At 39.2% G+C, this 19,013-nt stretch overlaps 1 protein-coding gene across 1 annotated transcript in view; it reads left to right on the plus strand.

Annotated features, from left to right (window-relative positions):
- The window catches only part of ACOXL (acyl-CoA oxidase like), a 364,932-nt gene that overhangs the window by 245,296 nt on the left and 100,623 nt on the right, over nucleotides 1–19,013 (plus strand). The window contains 2 exon segments of the mRNA XM_065891630.1: nucleotides 7,771–7,835; nucleotides 7,838–7,881. Of these exon segments, the coding sequence (XP_065747702.1) occupies nucleotides 7,771–7,835; nucleotides 7,838–7,881 (109 nt within the window).

Below are 19,013 nucleotides of genomic sequence, written 5' to 3' on the forward strand. Positions count from 1 at the left end.
TTTAGGTCTTTAATCCATTTTGAGTTTATTTTTGTGTATGGTGTTAGGGAGTGTTCTAATTTCATTCTTTTACATGTAGCTGTCCAGTTTTCGCAGCACCACTTATTGAAGAGGCTGTCTTTTCTCCATTGTATATTCTTGCCTCCTTTATCGAAGATAAGGTGACCATATGTGCGTGGATTTATCTCTGGGTTTTCTATCCTGTTCCACTGATCTATATGTCTGTTTTTGTGCCAGTACCATACTGTCTTGAATACTGTAGCTTTGTAGTATAGTCTGAAGTACAGGCGCCTGATTGCTCCAGCCCCATTTTTCTTTTCAATATTGCTTTGTCTATTTGGGGTCTTTTGTGTTTCCATACAAATTGTGAGATATTTTGTTATAGTTCTGTAAAAAATGCCATTGGTAGTATGATAGGAATTACATTGAATCTGTAGATCGCTTTGGGTAGTATAGTCATTTTCACAATGTTGATTCTTCCAATCCAAGAACATGGTATATCTCTCCATCTGTTTGTATTATCTTTAATTTCTTTCATCAGTGTCTTATAGTTTTCCGCATACAGGTCTTTTGTCTCCTTAGGTAGGTTTATTCCTAGGCATTTTATTCTTTTTGCTGCAATGGTAAATGAGAGTATTTCCCTAATTTCTCTTTCAGATTTTTCATCATTAGCATATAGGAATGCAAGAGATTTCTGTGCATTAATTTTGTATCCTGCTAAGTTACCAAATTCGTTGATTAGCTGTAGTGGTTTTCTGGTAACATCTTTAGGATTCTGTATGTATAGTATCATGTCATCTGCAAACCGTGACAGCTTTACTTCTTCTTTTCTGATTTGGATTCCTTTTATTTCTTTTTCTTCTCTGATTGCTGTGGCTAAAACTTCCAAAACTATGTTAAATAGTAGTGGTGAGAGTGGGCAACCTTGTCTTGTTCCTGATTTTAGTGGAAATGGTTTCAGTTTTTCACCATTGAGAACAATGTTGGCTGTGAGTTTGTCATATATGGCCTTTGATATGTTGAGGTAAGTTCCCTCTATGCCTACTTTCTGGAGGGTTTTTATCATAAATGGTGTTGAATTTTGTCTAAAGCTTTCTCTGCATCTATTGAGATGATCATATGGTTTTTCTCCTTCAAGTTGTTAATATGGTGTATCACATTGATTGATTTGCATATATTGAAGAATCCTTGCCTTCCTGGGGTAAACCCCACTTGATCATGGTGTATGATCCTTTTAATGTGCTGTTGGATTCTGTTTGCTGGTATTTTGTTGAGGAGCATTTGCATCTATGTTCATCAGTGATATTGGCCTCTAGTTTTCTTTCTTTGTGACATCTTTGTCTGGTTTTGGTATTAGGGTGACGGCGGCCTCGTAGAATGAGTTTGGGAGTGTTCCTTCTTCTGCTATATTTTGGAAGAGTTTGAGAAGGATGGGTGTTAGCTCTTCTCTAAATGTTTGATAGAATTCACCTGTGGAGCCATCTGGTCCTGGGCTTTTGTTTGTTGGAAGATTTTTCATCACAGTCTCAATTTCAGTGCTTGTGGTTGGCCTGTTTATATTTCCTATTTCTTCCTGGTTCAGTTTTGGAAGGTTGTGCTTTTCTAAGAATTTGTCCATTTCTTCCAGGGTGTCCATTTTATTGGCATGTAGTTGCTTGTAGTAATCTCTCATGATCCTTTGTATTTCTGCAGTGTCTGCTGTTGCTTCTCCTTTTTCATTTCTAATTCTATTGATTTGAGTCTTCTTCCTTTTTTTTCTTGATGAGTCTGGCTAGTGGTTTATCAATTTTGTTTATTTTCTCAAAGAACCAGCTTTTAGTTTAATTGATCTTTGCTCTCATTTCCTTCATTTCTTTTTCATTTATTTCTGATCTGATCTTTATGATTTCTTTCCTTCTGCTAACTTTGGGGTATTTTTGTTCTTTCTTTAATTGCTTTAGGTGTAAAGTTCGGTTGTTTATTTGAGATTTTTCTTGTTTCTTGAGGTAGTATTGTATTGCCATAAACTTTCCTCTTAGAACTGCTTTTGCTGCATTCCATAGGTTTTGGGTTGTCATGTTTTCATTGTCATTTGTGTCTAGGTGATTTTTGGTTTCCTCTCATTTCTTCAGTGATCTCTTGGTTATTAAGTAGTATATTGTTTAGCCTCTGGGTGTGTGTATTTTTTACAGATTTCGTCGTGTAATTGACATCTAGTCTCATAGTGTTGCGATCGGAGAAGATACTTGATATGATTTCAATTTTCTTAAATTTAAGAAGGCTTGATTTGTGACCCAAGATATGATCTATCCTGGAGAATGTTCCATGAGCAGTTGAGAAGAAAGTGTATTCTGTTGTTTTTGGACGGAATGTCCTATAACTGTCAATTAAGTCCATCTTGTTTAATGTATCATTTAAAGCTAGTGTTTCCTTATTTAATTCATTTTGGATGATCTGTCCATTGGTGAAAGTGGGGTGTTAACGTCCCCTATTCTTCCTGTGTTACTGTAAATTTCCCCTTTTATGGCTGTTAGCATTTACCTTATGTATTGAGGTGCTCCAATGTTGGGTGCATAAATATTTACAATTGTTATATCTTCTTGGATTGATCCCTTGATCATTATGTAGTGTCCTTCTTTGTCTCTTGTAATAGTGTTTATTTTAAAGTCTATTTTGTCTAATATGAGAACTGCTACTCCAGCTTTCTTTTGATTTCCAGTTGCATGGAGTATCTTTTTCCATCCCCTCACTTTCAGTCTGTATGTCCCTAGGTCTGAAGTGGGTCTCTTGTAGACAGCATATATATGGGTCTTGTTTGTTTATCCACTCAGCCATTTTGTATCTTTTGGTTGGAGCATTTAATCCATTTACATTTAAGGTAGTTATCAATACATATGTCCCTATTACCATTTCCTTAATTGTATTGGGTTTTTGTTATTGTAGGTCTTTTCCTTCTGTCTTGTTTCCTGCCTAGAGAAGTTCCTTTAGCATTTGTTGTAAAGTTGGTTTTGTGGTGCTTAATTCTCTTAGCTTTTGCTTGTCTGTAAAGGTTCTAATTTTGCTGTTGAATCTGAATGAGATCCTTGCTGGGTAGAGTAATCTTGGTTGTAGGTTCTTCCCTTTCATCACTTTAAATATGTCCTGCCACTCCCTTCTGGCTTGCGGAGTTTCTGCTGAAAGATCAGCTGTTTGGGGATTCCCTTGTATGTTATTTGCTGTTTTTCCCTTGCTGCTTTTAATATTTTTTCTTTGTATTTAATTTTTGACAGTTTGGTTAATATGTGTCTTGGCGTGTTTCTCCTGGATTTATCCTGTATGGGACTCTCTGCACTTCCTGGATTTGATTGACTGTTTCTTTTCCCATGTTAGGGAAGTTTTCAACAATAATCTCTTCAAATATTTTCTCAGACCCTTTGTTTTTGTCTTCTTCTTCTGCGACCCCTATAATTCAAATGTTGGTGCATTTACTGTTGTCCCAGAGGTCTCTGAGACTGTCCTCAATTCTTTTCATTCTTTTTTCTTTATTCTGCTATGCAGTAGTTATTTCCACTATTTTATCTTCCAGGTCACTTATCCGTTCTTCTGCCTCAGTTATTCTGCTATTGATTCCTTCTAGAGAATTTTTAATTACATGTATTGTGTTGTTCATCATTGTTTGTTTGCTCTTTAGTTCTTCTAGGTCCTTGTTAAATGTTTCTTGTCTTTTCTCCATTCTATTTACAAGATTTTGGATCATCTTCACTGTCATTACTCTGAATTCTTTTTCAGGTAGACTGCCTATTTCCTCTTCATTTGTTTGATCTGATGGGTTTTTGTTTTTGTTTTTGCGGTACGCGGGCCTCTCACTGTTGTGACCTCTCCCGTTGTGGAGCACAGGCTCTGGACACGCAGGCTCAGCGGCCATGGCTCATGGGCCCAGCTGCTCCGCGGCATGTGGGATCTTCCCGGACTGGGACATGAACCCGTGTCCCGTGCATCGGCAGGTGGACTCTCAACCACTGTGCCACCAGGGAAGCCCGGTCTGATGGGTTTTTACCTTGCTCCTTCATCTGCTGTGTGTTTCTCTGTCTTCTCATTTTGCTTAACTTACTGTGTTTGGGGGTCTCCTTTTCACAGGCTGCAGGTTCGTAGTTCCTGTTATTTTTGCTGTCTACCCCCAGTGGGTAAAGATGGTTCAGTGCTTTGTATAGGGTTCCTGGTGGAGGGGACTTGTGCCTGTGTTCTGGTGGATGAGGCTGGATCCTGTCTTTCTGGTGGGCAGGACTGCATCTGATGGTGTGTTTTGGGGTGCCTGTGACCTTATTATGATTTTAGGCAGCCTCTCTGCTAACGGGTTGGGTTGTGTTCCTGTCTTGTTAGTTGTTTGGCATAGGGTGTCCAGCACTGTAGCTTGCTGCTCTTTGAGTGGAGCTGGGTCTCAGCATTGAGATGGAGATCTCTGGGAAGAGTTTTCGCCATTTGATATTATGTGGAGCTAGGAGGTCTCTTGTGGACCAGTGTCCTGAATTTGGCTCTCCCACCTCAGAGGCACAGGCCTTATACCCGGCCAGGGCACCAAGACCCTCTCAGCCACACGGCTCAGAAGAAAACGGAGAAAAAAGAAAAGAAGGAAGGAAGGGAGGGAGGGAAGGAGAGAGGGAGGGAAAGAAAGAAAGAGAGCAACCAAACCAAAAAACAAATCCACCAATAATAACAAGTGCTAAAAACTATACTAAAAAAAACCCCCGGAGCTTCCCTGGGGGCGCAGTGGTTGAGGGTTTGCCTGCTGATGCAGGGGACATGGGTTTGTGCCCCTGTCCGGGAGGATCCCACATGCCGCAGAGCGGCTGGGCCCCTGAGCCATGGCCGCTGAGCCTGCGCGTCTGGAGCCTGTGCTCCGCAACGGGAGAGGCCACAACAGTGAGAGGCCTGCATACCGAAAAGAAAGAAAAAAAAAAAAAAAAGCCCTGACAGACAGATCCCTAGGACAAATGGTAAAAGCAAAGCTATACAGACAAAAATTACACAAAGAAGCATACACATATACACTGACAAAAAGAGAAAAAGGAAAAATATATATATATCTTTTGGGAAGTCTGAGGTCTTCTGCCAGCATTCAGTAGGTGTTCTGTAGGAGTTGTTCCACATGTAGATGTATTTCTGATGTATTTTTGGGGAGGAAGTTGATCTCCACGTCTTACTCCTCCACCACCTTGAAGGTCTCCCCTTGTCTAATATCTTTACTGGTTTTTGTATCAGGGTGATGCTGGCCTCATATAATGAGTTCAGAAGTGTTCCTTTCTCTTCGATATTTTGGGGTAGTTTGAGAAAGATAGATGTTACTTGTTCTTTAAATTTTTGGTAGAATTCACCTATGAAGCCACCTTGTCCTGGACTTCTGTTTGTTGGGAGTTTTTTTAGTTTGTTTGGTTCTTTTACTGATTCAATTTTATTACTGGTAATTAGTCTGTTCATATTTTCTATTTCTTCTTCATTCGGTCTTTAAAGAGCATACGTTTCTAGGACTTTATCCATTTCTTCTAGGTTGTCCATTTTATTGGCATATAATTGTATTGTTTTCCATTCTCGTGACAGGTAGACACCTCGGGTATTAACAGGTTTTCACTCCTCTGAGCAGAACTTCCGTGAACATTGTATACAAGTGTTTTCATGAATGTGTTTTTATTTCTCTAAGGCAAATAGTAGGAATGGAATTGCTGAGTCATAGGTTATGTGTATTTAGTTTTATGAGAAACTGAGAACTTTTTCCAGTGTGGTTTTACAGTTCTACAGTCCATCAACAAGTATGAGAGTTCTGGCTACTCCTTATCCTTGTCAACATTTGAAGTTGTCAGTCTATTTAGTTTCAGTCATTCTGGTGGATTTATTATGCTACCTCATTGTGGTTTCCATTTGCAGCTTCCTGATGACTCATGATGTACCTTTGAATTTAATTTAGATTTTATTTAAATTTAGAGTCATTTTGACCTTCTTGTGAAATACAAGGAAGTTGCCCTTAGTGATTTTCCTACTTTTAAGATACTCTGCCTAGTCTTCTATGCTGGGTGAGCTCCTAGAGCCATGTGGCACAGTCATGCTTGGTAGGTGACTATGATAGGGTGGGTGGATGAAGTCCACTTCCTGTGGTGCATGCTGTTCACAGCCTCAGGTGGACAGCGTTCTACAATAAATATCCCAGGAAAGGTAGTTTCTAATAACAACATTCACAGTCTCCATGTTTCATAGTAACAGTCCCTGGAATGACTAAAACATGCTTTTCAGTAGAATATGAAAGTTCTTTACAGCTTTTGTGAAATAGTTTGAAACAGAAACCCAATCTTCTAAAGACTAGATTCAGAATAACTATTGATATAATTTAAATCTCCATGTAACTGGCATGTAAGTAACCTCCCATCTTACTTGTCTAAATGGAGGATGATTCTCAAAAGCACTGTATCAGTGCTTCTTAATATTTCTCTTGTGGCTTCTGATTAAGCAACAACAAGCTACGTGTAGGTTTTAAATTTTAGTTAAAGAGAATCTAAATTATTTGGGTCTTATAATAACTTACTTCCCAAAGATCTGGGGGAAGGGGAGGGCAAAGGGGTAGCTGAGATATGGGAAACCCTAACTGTGAATTAACTCCTTAGTTAATTCTAAGTTCTAACGACAGAAGTTTCATGGAGTGTTGGGGGGACAAAATCACCCCAAAAGGCAGAGTTGCATGATGAAAAGCCCCAAGAGCTTTTGAGGGAGACTTGGGTGTTTTGAGTCTGTTTGTGCCTAAATCTCTTAACTCCCATGTGCCTCAGTTTCCTCATTTGCCAGATGGGGAAGATGGAAATTACTTCCTGCTGAAGAAAGTCACCATCTCTGTGACACACTCTACCCTGTGCTTGTCCACACCCCTCTCACTGCCCTCTGGGGCTCCTCTTCCCTTCAATACGGGCATCCCCTGAGACAACACTGAGCATGAATGTGTTCTGCCTCTGTGACCTTGAGCAGGTTACTGAATCTTGCAGAGCCTCAGATTCTCCCAACTGTACATTGGTTAATTGTAGTATCCACATCACAGAATTATTGAGATTATTGAATAATTCACAGCAATAGTTAGCAATAAATACATAATGTATTTGAGAAACATTATTCATTGCCAAGTACTTTGTGACAGATATATTTGACTACTACTATTCATTTATAATCACTGTTATAACAAATGTCCAACAATGTTGGGTAAATTATTATAAACCTACTTCATGAAAATTATATAGCTGTTAATGAAGGAAGACTATGTAAAATATTAAACACTATTTTAATACAATAGTAAGTGGTATAAATTATTAGGTATAAAATAAGCTACAAGGATATATTGTACAACACAGGGAATATAGCCAATATTTTATAATAACTAAATGGAGTACAGCCTTTAAAAATTGTGAACCATTATATTGTACACCTGTAATATATAATATTGTACATCAAGTACACTTCAATAAAATTTTTTTAAAAAGCTAAATAAAATATTCTTTAAAAGATTAAAAAAGTCGTAAGTGGAAAAAGCAGTAAACCAAATTATCCTTATATCACAAGGATGACCACACAGAATAACTAGATCCAAGCATTCATCCAAAAAATAGCGAGAAGAAGCACAAAATACAGCAAGTAAGAGATGCAAGGGGATGATTACGTGTACTTACACTACTTATCTATTGGGAGGAAATTCTTTTTGAAAAAACAAACCCTATTTCTTTCAAATTGAAATTCTTTGGTGAGGACAAAATAATAATGATGGTCACTGTGTTTTTCCTTCAGTTTCCTGGCGTTTAACACGGACACAGTTGGTAATCTCGCCTTTCTGTTGAAAGCAGTCAATTTTCATGAAGGGTTCTTCAGCGGGGTTTGGTGGCCCGGATTTATTATAAGGTAAAGATACATTGTGTTATATTTTTCCTTTTGGTGTTTAAGGCATATTCTTGCTGGTGAACTATCTGCTAATGTAATACAGGATGAGTCAGCGTAATTACAAGCTTCTGGAAATGGCTAGAATTCCTACAAGCCATTTTGCCTGACAGCCTTGCTTGCTTGGAGGCCCTGATGCTAGTGATTATCTCTTGTGCGGCATCTTTTAGAATTTTACCTACAAGTGTCGTTTGGCTGCCATGGGAGTTGATGAGTGGGGTAATTTTTAACCCTTATTGGAATTGAAGAGTCATTGTCTGTATGTAATAGTGAATACATTGTTTTCTTGGGGGGGGGGCGTGCATCAGGCACATGTGAAAATTGACCATTGAATTAGCCTGAGATGCACTCTATTTCCTATTAAAATGCCCATGACGTTCTGCAAAAACGTAAAACCTCTTATCAGCATTGATAAGAAATCTAGAGGGAATTTGCACCAAGTACTGTACCAATGGGGTTGGTTTGAGGAAACACCCCCGCCCCAGCAATATCTGTTTCATCTCCTAATCCCAACATGGAATAGACAACAAGACCCCAAGAGAAGGCTTTACTTATCCCACTTTCTACCCAGGCTCAGGACCTCAGGGCTACCATAACCTGAAGTCAGACCACGGCTCCCCCTCTGCAAAGGAATTATGTTCCAAGAGGACCAGAATTGGGTCCCATGAAACTCTCCCCCTTCAGTTCGTCTCTTTTTATATTGATTCCAAGATCACATCTCCCAGTACAACACAGAGCGGGAGGAGGATGAATGGCACGTGGGGATGGGTATTCTCTTCGGAAATGCTCTGCGACAGAAGAGCCTTGGGGGCAGAAATGGTCAAAATCCACCTTGTGAAACAGAGAGACTGATGAGTACCTGCTGGAAGTTGGGCCAGATTTGTGCAAACCACTCCATCCTTCAGTTGTAGGTCTGAGGAGAGTTCCTGCCAGATGCCCAGGACACATCCAGGTGGGTTTAAATCTCTCCACATTCCCTGCCTTATCAAACATGGAGCCAGCCAAAGTAAGAGAAGGATGCGATCAAAGGCAAAGATGCACTTATAAGCAGAACTAACAATGGAGAAAATGTAATCTATGAACTAGCTTTCCAAGACTGTAGAAATAAAGGATAAAGATGAAATGGCATGGGGACTTCCCTGGTGATGCATTGGTTAAGAATCCACCTGCCAATGGAGGGGACACGGGTTTGAGCCCTGGTCTGGGAAGATTCCACATGCCGTGGGGCAACTAAGCCCATGTGCCACATCTGCTGAGCCTGTGCTCTAGAGCCTGTGAGCCACAACTACTGAGCCTGCGTGCCTAGAGCCCATGCTCTGCAACAAGGGAAGCCACCACAATGAGAAGCCCATGTACCACAGTGAAGATTAGCCCCCGCCTGCTGCAACTAGGGAAAGCCCGCGCGCAGCAATGAAGACCCAACGCAGCTAAAAATAAATTAATTAATTTAAAAAAATGATGAAATGGCATGAGATGATAATCACACAGAGTGAAAATAGTAGAAATACAACCCATGGATAAGAAATATTCCTGAAATATTCCTGAAAATGCTGGAACAAAAGGAGCAGAAATATAATAACCAACATAAAAGAAATATATTTTTCTTAGTGTAAAAAAAAAATCAAGATTTTAATAGGATAAAAACCATACCTGGATATAGCTTGCAAATGCAGAGTAAAGAGAATTTCATTAAAGCAACCAGACAGAAAATAATAGTTTACCAACAAATGGAAAAAAACAAGCTTAACTTAAATCTTTATTCACCATCTCCAAATGGAGTAAGACCTGCTCCTCTAAAGAGGAAACTCATGATCTAAGCATACCATTCCAAACCAAATTTAATTCATGAGTACAAGCAGTGGAAAGATATCTTCAGAAATCTAAGAATCAGAAGGAATTTCACTCCCATGGCCTTCCTTAAAACTTATTCACAGACCTACTCAATAGGACATGAAAAAGAATTAAAAGTAATAACTTGAAAATAAGGAAGTCAAGATATAAAAGTATCGATGGTCCATGTGAATCAGCCTACGAATAAGTATGTGTTTTAAAAAATTAGTTCCAGAGTTAAATACATAAGCTAAAAAATGTTTTTGGAAAAAAACATGAATTAAAAAAAAAACCTTTGTGTCATTGGGTCTATAATAGAATGGTTCCTAATATATTTTAAGGTAAGATAAAAAAACTAAAGTAAAGTAAAAACATGCTCAATTTCTTACTTTAATTGCAGGGTAGGCAAAAGGCATTGTTTTGTTTGATCATTAGAGAAAAACGTAGGTTAAAATATATGTTTCATTACATTAAAAGTCAACATGATTTCCTTCCCATTTAGGTTACCACAGAGCATTGAGTGGAATTCCCTGTGCTATACAGTATGTTCTCAATAGTTATCTATTTTATACATAGTATCAATAGTGTATATATGACAATCCCAAACTCCCAATTCATCCTACCCCCCCTTCCCCCTTGGTATCCATACGTTTGTTCTCTTTATCTGTGCCTTTATTTCTGCTTTGTAAATACGATCGTCTACATCAACTTTTCAGATTCCACATATATGTTAATATACGATACTTGTTTTTCTCTTTCTGACTTACTTCACTCTGTATGACAGTGTCTAGGTCCATCCACGTCTCTACAAATGACCCAATTTCGTTCCTTTTTATGGCTGAGTAATATTCCACTGTATCTATATATACCACATCTTCTTTATCCATTCCTCTCTTTTTTCTTTTTTTTTTTTTTGTTTTTGTTTTTGTTTGTTTTTTTTGTGGTACATGGGCCTCTCACTGTTGTGGCCTCTCCCATTGCGGAGCACAGGCTCCCGATGCACAGGCTCAGTGGCCATGGCTCACGGCCCCAGCCGCTCTGCAGCATGTGTGACCTACCCGGACCAGGGCTCAAACCTGTGTCCCCTGCATTGGCAGGCAGACTCTCAACCACTGCACCACCAGGGAAGCCCTATCCATTCCTTTCTTGATGGACATTTATGTTGTTTCCATGTCCTGGCTATTGTAAATAGTGCTGCAATGAATATTGGGGTGCGTGTGTCTTTTTGTAAAATTTATGTATCTTATTTATTCATTTTTGGCTGCCTTGGGTCTTTGTTGCTGCACACAGGCTTTCTCTAGGGCGAGTGGGAGCTATTCTTTTCTACAGAGCATGGGCTTCTCATTATGGTGGCTTCTCTTGTTGTGGAGCACAGGCTCTAGGAGCACGGGCTTCAGTAGTTGTGGCGTGCAGGCTCAGTAGTTGTGGCACATGAGCTTAGTTGCTCCGCAGCATGTGGGATCTTCCTGGACCGGGGCACGAACCCGTGTCCCCTGCATCGGCAGGCGGATTCTCAACCATTGTGCCACCAGGGAAGCCCAGAATATGTTTTTTAAAAAGCATTTAAGAAATGATAAACCTTGTACTCATGTTAATTATCTGAGTTACTACCATTAGTGTAACCATTTTAATAGTCAATTCAATTAAATATTCATTAAACAATACAGTTTTCTAGGGCTAAGCATGGGAAGACTACAAAGATTATTAAGGTATGCTCCTACTTTGGGATAAGTCCACTAGTTATAGCCCAAGGCAGAATGAAATAAGCACTAAATTATGACAGAACCTACAAGCTTAGAGAAAAGAATTCTGACTTCTACATTTAAGTTTGTATTTTTGGCTCAGCTTTTTGTTCAGCTAGCTCTATGTTGGCTTACGTCTACCTACATTAATTTGGTGGATCCGGAAACAAAATGACCTGGTTAGCCATTTGAACGTCTGACCCAAATGGAGTCTGGAGAATAGTCCTCAAACAGTGTCCAAAGGTGGGTGATTTCACCTAGAATGCCAAGATCTTGTAAAAATAACCATGTGATTTGGTTCAGGATCTTTTCAAGAAGCAAAAATCAGAGTGGGCTCCAGAAGTCTGCTTTTCCTTTGTTTTATAGTAAATACTCTTTAATTTTCCTCAAATGCACATTTTATTTTGGAGACACTTAGCTCACACGCGTTAGGTGGCCCATCTCCCTTTTACCCTGGAGGGAGCACTAAGGGCTAGAAGTTCACAGAGTTAGAGAGTCAAGACCCCTAGGTCCTCCTGCAAGACCTATCATCTGATACTGCCTTTCCCTCCTTGGTGCAACCAGAATTTAACTTAAAATGGAGCCAGGAAATGTCCTTCTGTGTGGTGGTGGCCATGGAGGGAGCCCAGCCCCATGGCTTGTCTTGGAAGCTCCACGTCTCCAGCTTTCTAAAATCCTGCTGCAAACGTTGCTCATCAGGGTCACTATATCACTTCCCCATTAGTGGCGGTGGGGAGACAATAAACAATGACTTGTCACTTTGAGAATATTTTATTAAGGAATTCATTTTATAGAGAAAAATCTAGGGGAGAAAAATGTATCCCCTGAGTAATCAATATGTTTAACAGATGACTGTGTATTTTCAAATGTGGGTAACAAAAATTGGGCAGGTAGAGGGATGATGATTCAGGTGGGATGAAAACCGTTCTGGTCAACCAGTTGATTCATGTCTATCTCTCGTCACCTGTGATATTCTTCTGCTGCACTGGTGGTTCCCCCATTTCAGGGTGTGTAGGAATCACCTGGAAAAGAATGATTTTAAAAATCTGATTCATGTTGCCCTCCTCCACACTGCAAGGCTGAGTCAAAAGGGAAAGAGCAGTGGTTTGTAAATGAATGTCATGAATCATCCTCAAAATTCAGGGGCAGTCAACTCACTTGGAAACAACTACCCTGAATTATTTTTTCTTATTCAGAATTTGAGTTCTGGTTGGAGAAGAATTGGTGGAGGCTGGAAATAAGGTTTTCGGAGGTGTAACTTTATAGAGCTTTCTGTTTAGAAAAGTGACAGTCACCTACAGTTTTTATTGTGGTGAGTGCAGCCTGACTGCTGTGTGTGTGTGTGTGTGTGTGTGTGTGTGCGTGCGCGCGCACGTGTGAGAGAGAGAGAGAGAGACTCTAAGGCTCTTTAGATCTTTGGAATATAATGAAATCATAGTACCTCTGAAGGCTATCTTTCTAACAGATGATGCCAGTTATTCTGTTAGAATTTCAGACTAAGTTTCTTTGCCCAGGTCACCTGGTTGGCATGTGGGATCTTATGTGAGTTCTTGTCCGCAGAAAATGTGAGCTGTCTGTATCAGTGATCGGATGGCACACACATGGCATGTGCTGGAGGTCAGGCTGCCAGAATCTCATCAGTCACAGGTCCTCAAGAGCTCTGGTCCAGTGATGTCTGGTAGATCCAGAGAGGAGCTGGAAAATGCCATTGTTGATGAACCCAAAGAGAATATCTGGTCTGCTTTGCTTGTACTTCTCGGAGAGTTTCAGAGTGGAGACAGGAATCAGAGAGTAACAGCAGCTGGGTTGTGTTTGTTACATTTTTAAAAGCCAATACAGCAACCTGAAGAGCAGATGTTTTACTGAAAATCTCATGGTACAGAAATGCCAAGAGCTTTATTCCAGAGACAGATCATCAAAGACAGGAAACAGGATTAGAAACCAAATTTCCTGAGTTCCTGGTTTGCATTGATCTTGCATCTTCTAACTCCTGTGGTCAAGTTGGGCTGGGAAGATGACCAGCAGACCAGAGCAACCTGGTGGAGGGGCCTTTTTGTCTTCAGAGCACTGGGTGCTGCCTATGCAGTGGCCACCTTATGCAAAAGTAAGGCTTCGCTGCTGACCGGGGCTTGAAATTCCTTTAATGGGGAACATATACCCATTTCTCAGTGAGAGCTAAGGCTTAAACTCCTGCAACTCAGCGAGGGGGAAAGAGTGACTGACTTCCACATCCCAGTAGCTGTACATGGTGTGAGGAAGGGGTAGGTGGTGGTCTGAGAGACCCCATAGTGGACAGGCAGGAAGATCCGAGGCTGCCTGTGCCTACCTCCTGTGTGCCGTGCTCCTAAGGCTTAGCTTGGCACTTCCCTCTTTGTTGTTTCTGGTCATAGGAAATGTTTCTGTTCTGTGATGCTTTCCTCTCTCTTATTCTAGTTACGTTAAATCCAGTTAATACTAGGAGTTGCATTTTCTCTTTTCCCCTCACTTCTAACTTCCTCCATCTTTCTCTCAAAGAGATCACCTAAATTCCCTTCCTAGGGAAGCCTATTATGGGTAGGGAATGGAAAGGAAAGAAAGAAGAGGAAGTGATGAGAAGGAAAAGGAAGAGGAAGTTATATTTCTAATAACTGCATGGGCGGTGCAGTCATTTCCTTTTTGTGTGAGAGCCAGAAGGGTCCCTCAGGAGGCAACCTGAGGACCAAAAAGGTTAGTGATTTCTTCAAGGGAATGCAGTCACCAAGAGCAAAGAGGAGACTCACATTTGGTTATGCAAATATACTATTTTTTTCCTTAAACTTTCACCCACTATTTTAGTAATCCTCTATGGATCTTTCTGGAAATAATACTTTGGTGTTTATTACTGGGAATTCTATTTCTCTCATTCCTGCTACATTCCTTTATTAGAAGCAAGAGCTGTCCCTTCTCCTCCAATGATTTAATGATATATCTATTCAATTAATTATTATTTATATCAGTGTGGATTAATTAATTATTGTATATTTGGGCTACGTCCAATTCTACCATATTTTATTTTCTTGCTCTAATTGTCCCAGCTGTGGCCATTGAGATCTCCTTCAGTTTAACTAGCCCCTGTATCTCTTTGATATGTCCCCATCTTTCTTTTTTTTCGAAACGCTTCCTTATTTTTTGGTACCATAAAATGTTCCAGGCTCATCTCATATTTTCCCAGCCCAATCTGTAATCAACCATTTCTCCAAGAGTCCCTGGTTCCTTTTATTGGAGAATAGTATTTAAAAATCAATATCTGGTTGCTGAGTATTCTCATTGCTACTGGAGTGTCACAACTTCTAGGCTTGTTCTAAACTAGAAAATAGGTATAGGTTTACTCACTCACACATTCTCACACAGATTTGTATGCACGGATATTAGAAACCATGAGTTTACACTGGCAGTTCTGATTCCAATCCCAAACCACAAGCATTCCCTCTTTCCTATTTGTAACTTCTTTCTCTGAGAAAGTGAGAAATCTGGCTTTCATTGTCTACTATGTTTACTTATTTGATCTTCCCTAGTATGCACATTAAGTAGTTTCAGAATTGCTAACCCATCTCTCTGTGAGAAACACATTTACACGTAGAATACAGTATTTGTCTTTGTGAACTTAGCTTATGGTATCTAATCAAAGTAGTATTTCCAAAATTACTTCGACTCGTTCTTTCCTTCTCCTTCAGTGAGACTGTGTTATTCATTTGCAACACAGTTAGGTTCATTTGTGGCTATTTGTATTCTATTCTGGGATCTCCCAACATCCTGGTGGATTTGAATCCATTCATGTTTTGGCTACATGAAACATTACTGAGTTTCTAAGAACCAAAGCTGTACAAAAAGTATACTCAGAACTGTCACTCCTTCCTCACCCCTACATCCCCACTTCCATTCTTCTCTTTTTTCCCCACATACCTCCAATAGGTGAGCAGACTATTTAGTTTTTGGCTTATCCTTCCTTTATTTCTTTCACACAAATAATCAGATACATTTGTATTTTCTTATATTGTTTTCTCTCTTTCATGAAGGATCGCATACTATAGATACTCTTCTGTATTTTTTTTCCCTCTTAACCATATGTCCTGGAAAGCATTCTACATCAGTTCATAGAGATCTACCTTATTCTTTTCTTTTTCTTTTTTTTTTTTGCGGTACACGGGCCTCTCACTGTTGTGGCCTCTCTCGTTGCAGAGCAACAGGCTCCAGACGCGCAGGCTCAGTGGCCATGGCTCACGGGCACAGCCGCTCCGCGGCATGTGGGGTCTTCCCAGACCAGGGCACGAACCCGTGTCCCGTGCATTGGCAGGCGGACTCTCAACCACTGCGCCACCAGGGAAGCCTGATCTACCTTATTCTTAAACAAACAAACAAACAGAAAAACAGCAGAATAATACACTGTATGGATGTATCATAGCTTACTCAACCCCTCTTTATTGTATGCATATGAAATTTAGTATTGCTTAAGGTGTACCTTTAGGGTGGATTTCTGGAAGTGTGATTGCTGGGTCCAAAGGGAAGTGCATATGTAGTTTGGTTAAGTATTGTCAAATTATCCCTCAGAAAGGTTGTACCAGTTTGCATTCTCCCCAGCAACGTTTGTTTCTTCACAGCCTCATCAACAGAATGTGTTCTCATACTTTTTATTTTTGCCGATTTGATAGGTGAGAAATTATATCTCTATATTGGTCTAAGTCCTTTCTCTAATCATGAGTGAGTTTGCATAGTGTTTCGTCTATGTGAGAGCTATTTTAACATATTTTTCAGGTATTATTTGTTCATATTAGCTTCCCATTTATCCATAGGGATTTTGGTATTTTTGAACAATAATTTTCTATATTAAGGATCTTATACCTTTGTCATATTGCAAAAATTTCTTCCAGTTTGTCACTTGTCTTTTGACATTGTTCATGGTCATTTTTGCCGTGCAAAAAGGTGTTTAACTTCTGTGTAGTCAAATGGATTTTAACAGAGAGAAAGCCTTTCCCTACATTTAGGTTAAAGAAGAAGTTACCACATGGGAACCTCAATCTTAATGTCCTGAGGAGTCATCAGATAGAGTTTGGGACTGTCAGAAAGACTGAAAATTGAAGGGGAAAATTAAAAAAAAGGGAGCCATAGAGAGGGAAACTTCAAAATATGTGTATTAACACTACTCAAATCTTTAACTGATATCTGAAATATGCATAGGTGGACAAGACTCCAAAGAGCTCAAGCAATCTTTCATTTGAAAGGCTTAAAAAGCTAAGCAGAGAATTCAACTGTTGCCTACCACATAGGACACAGAATATATAGTTTGAGTTCTGCCCAGTTAGAGAGGTATGGAAAGCTTTCCACTGGAAGACCAGAAGGGCCATACCTTAGGTATAAAAAACTATGCCCCAGGAAAGGGAATTTCCTCAAGGACTACAAGTAGAATTAAAAGATACTAAAGGCAAAACCAAAAAGATTCTTCCTGACAACGAATTAAACCAAGCCTCTACAGATTCCAGTTTAACAGCATGCTGGAATAAAACTCAATACTCTTTAGAGGAAAATAACAGGATCCAGAATTAGGAGTATTTGCAATGTCCAATATACAATAAAATATTACCAGACATGTGAACAAGTAGGAACATGTAATCCATAATCAAGAGAAAAATCAGTCAATAGAAAAAGACACCAAAAATAACTCCAGTATTGAAATTAGAAGACAAGCACTTTTTAAAAAATATGATGAATTTATTAAAGAGTGGACAGGACATACTAAAAGAAATTTTCAGGAGACTTTTGGAAATTTTGTATATTTTAGAAACCCAAGCAGGATAGAGCTGAAAAATACAATATTATAAATAAAAAATTGGGACTTCCCTGGTGGCACAGTGGTTAAGAGTCTGCCTGCCAATGCAGGGGACACAGGTTTGAGCCCTGGTCTGGGAAGATCCCACATGCCCCGGAGCAACTAAGCCCATGTGCCACAACTACTGAGCCTGCGCTCTAGAGTCTGCGAGCCACAACTACTGAGCCCACATGCCAAGGCTACTGAGGCCCACACGCCTAGAGCCCATGCTCCACAACAAGAGAAGTCACCACAATGAGAAGCCCGTGCACTACAACAAAGAGTAGCCCCCGCTTGCCACATCTAGAGAAAGCCTGCATGCAGCAGCAAAGACCCAATGCAGCCAAAAAATAAATTAATTAATTAAAAAATTAATTGGGTGGAATTAACAACAGACTGGATGCAACAGAGGAAAATGTCAGTGAACATGAAGACATCAATAGAAATCCTTTGAGCTAAAGCTCAGAGAGAAAAAGATTGATAAAAATGAACAGAGCCTTAGTGACCTGTGGGACAGAATCACACACTCTAATATACATGCACTTGGAGTCTCAGAGAAAGATAAGACAGAAAACAGAAAAGGTATCAGCCAATTTTTAAAGAAATGACAGCACACAAATCCAGAAAGCTCACAAGATTCAGACAGAGAGGATGGAAACCAAACAAACAAACATAAAAACAGAAGCACATCATAGTAAAACTGCTGAAAATCAAAGATAAAGGATAAATTGTAAAAGTAGCCAGAGAAGAAGGAACATTAGAAACAGAAAAGAAATGATAAGAATGATGGTTGATTTCCATTAGAAATTGTAGAGCCAGAAGACAGTGGAAAAGATGTCTCTAAAGTACTGGAAAAAAAAAAAACAAAACACCAACTTTCTCCCTAGAGTTTTAGAGCCAGCAAAGATATGTATCAAAAATGATTTAAGGCATTTTCAGGTAAAGGAAAGCTGAGAAAATTTGTCATAAGCAGACCTGTACTAGAAGAAATGTTAAGGAAGTTTCTTCAAGCTGAACAAAATGAAATTGCATGGAAATTTAAACCTAAAGGAAAGATGAACAGTGAAAATGCAAAATGTGTAGGTAAATATTAGTGACACCTTCCTTCTTGTTTTAAACTTTTTAGAATTCAATTGGCTATTTAAAGCAAACATAGTCGTAGTTATTTTGGTTTTTTAATGTATATGGAACTAAAATATATGGCACCTTAGCACAAAAGATGGGATTTAAAGTACTTGGAATTATACTATTATAAGGTTCTTATGTTATACATGAATTGTTATTAATTGAAGGCAGACTGTCATAGTAAAGAATATATATTTTAATAGAGAAGGTAAACTGAGACAAAAAAGAAAAATCCTCAGTTAATCTGGAAGAAGGCATGGAAGAAGGAACAAAAACTAATGACCTAAGGAGACAGACATACCATAGTAGTATAGTAGACTTATACCCAACATTATCAGTAACTATATTGAATGTAAATGGACTGAACATTCCCATTAAAAGGCAATTAAATTGTCATAGGGGGTTAAAAATAAGAAAAATCTCATCTATATGCTTTGAAGATAAAGATAAAGACAAGAAAAAGATATAGCTTGCAACTAGAACATGAGAGACTAAATTAATATCAGATAAAGCAAACTTTAAGACAAAGAGTATTACCAAGGATAAAGAGGGTCATTTCATGAAGATTAAAAGACCAC

Source organism: Phocoena phocoena, chromosome 14, assembly GCF_963924675.1.
Source record: "Phocoena phocoena chromosome 14, mPhoPho1.1, whole genome shotgun sequence".
NCBI lineage: Eukaryota > Metazoa > Chordata > Mammalia > Artiodactyla > Phocoenidae > Phocoena > Phocoena phocoena.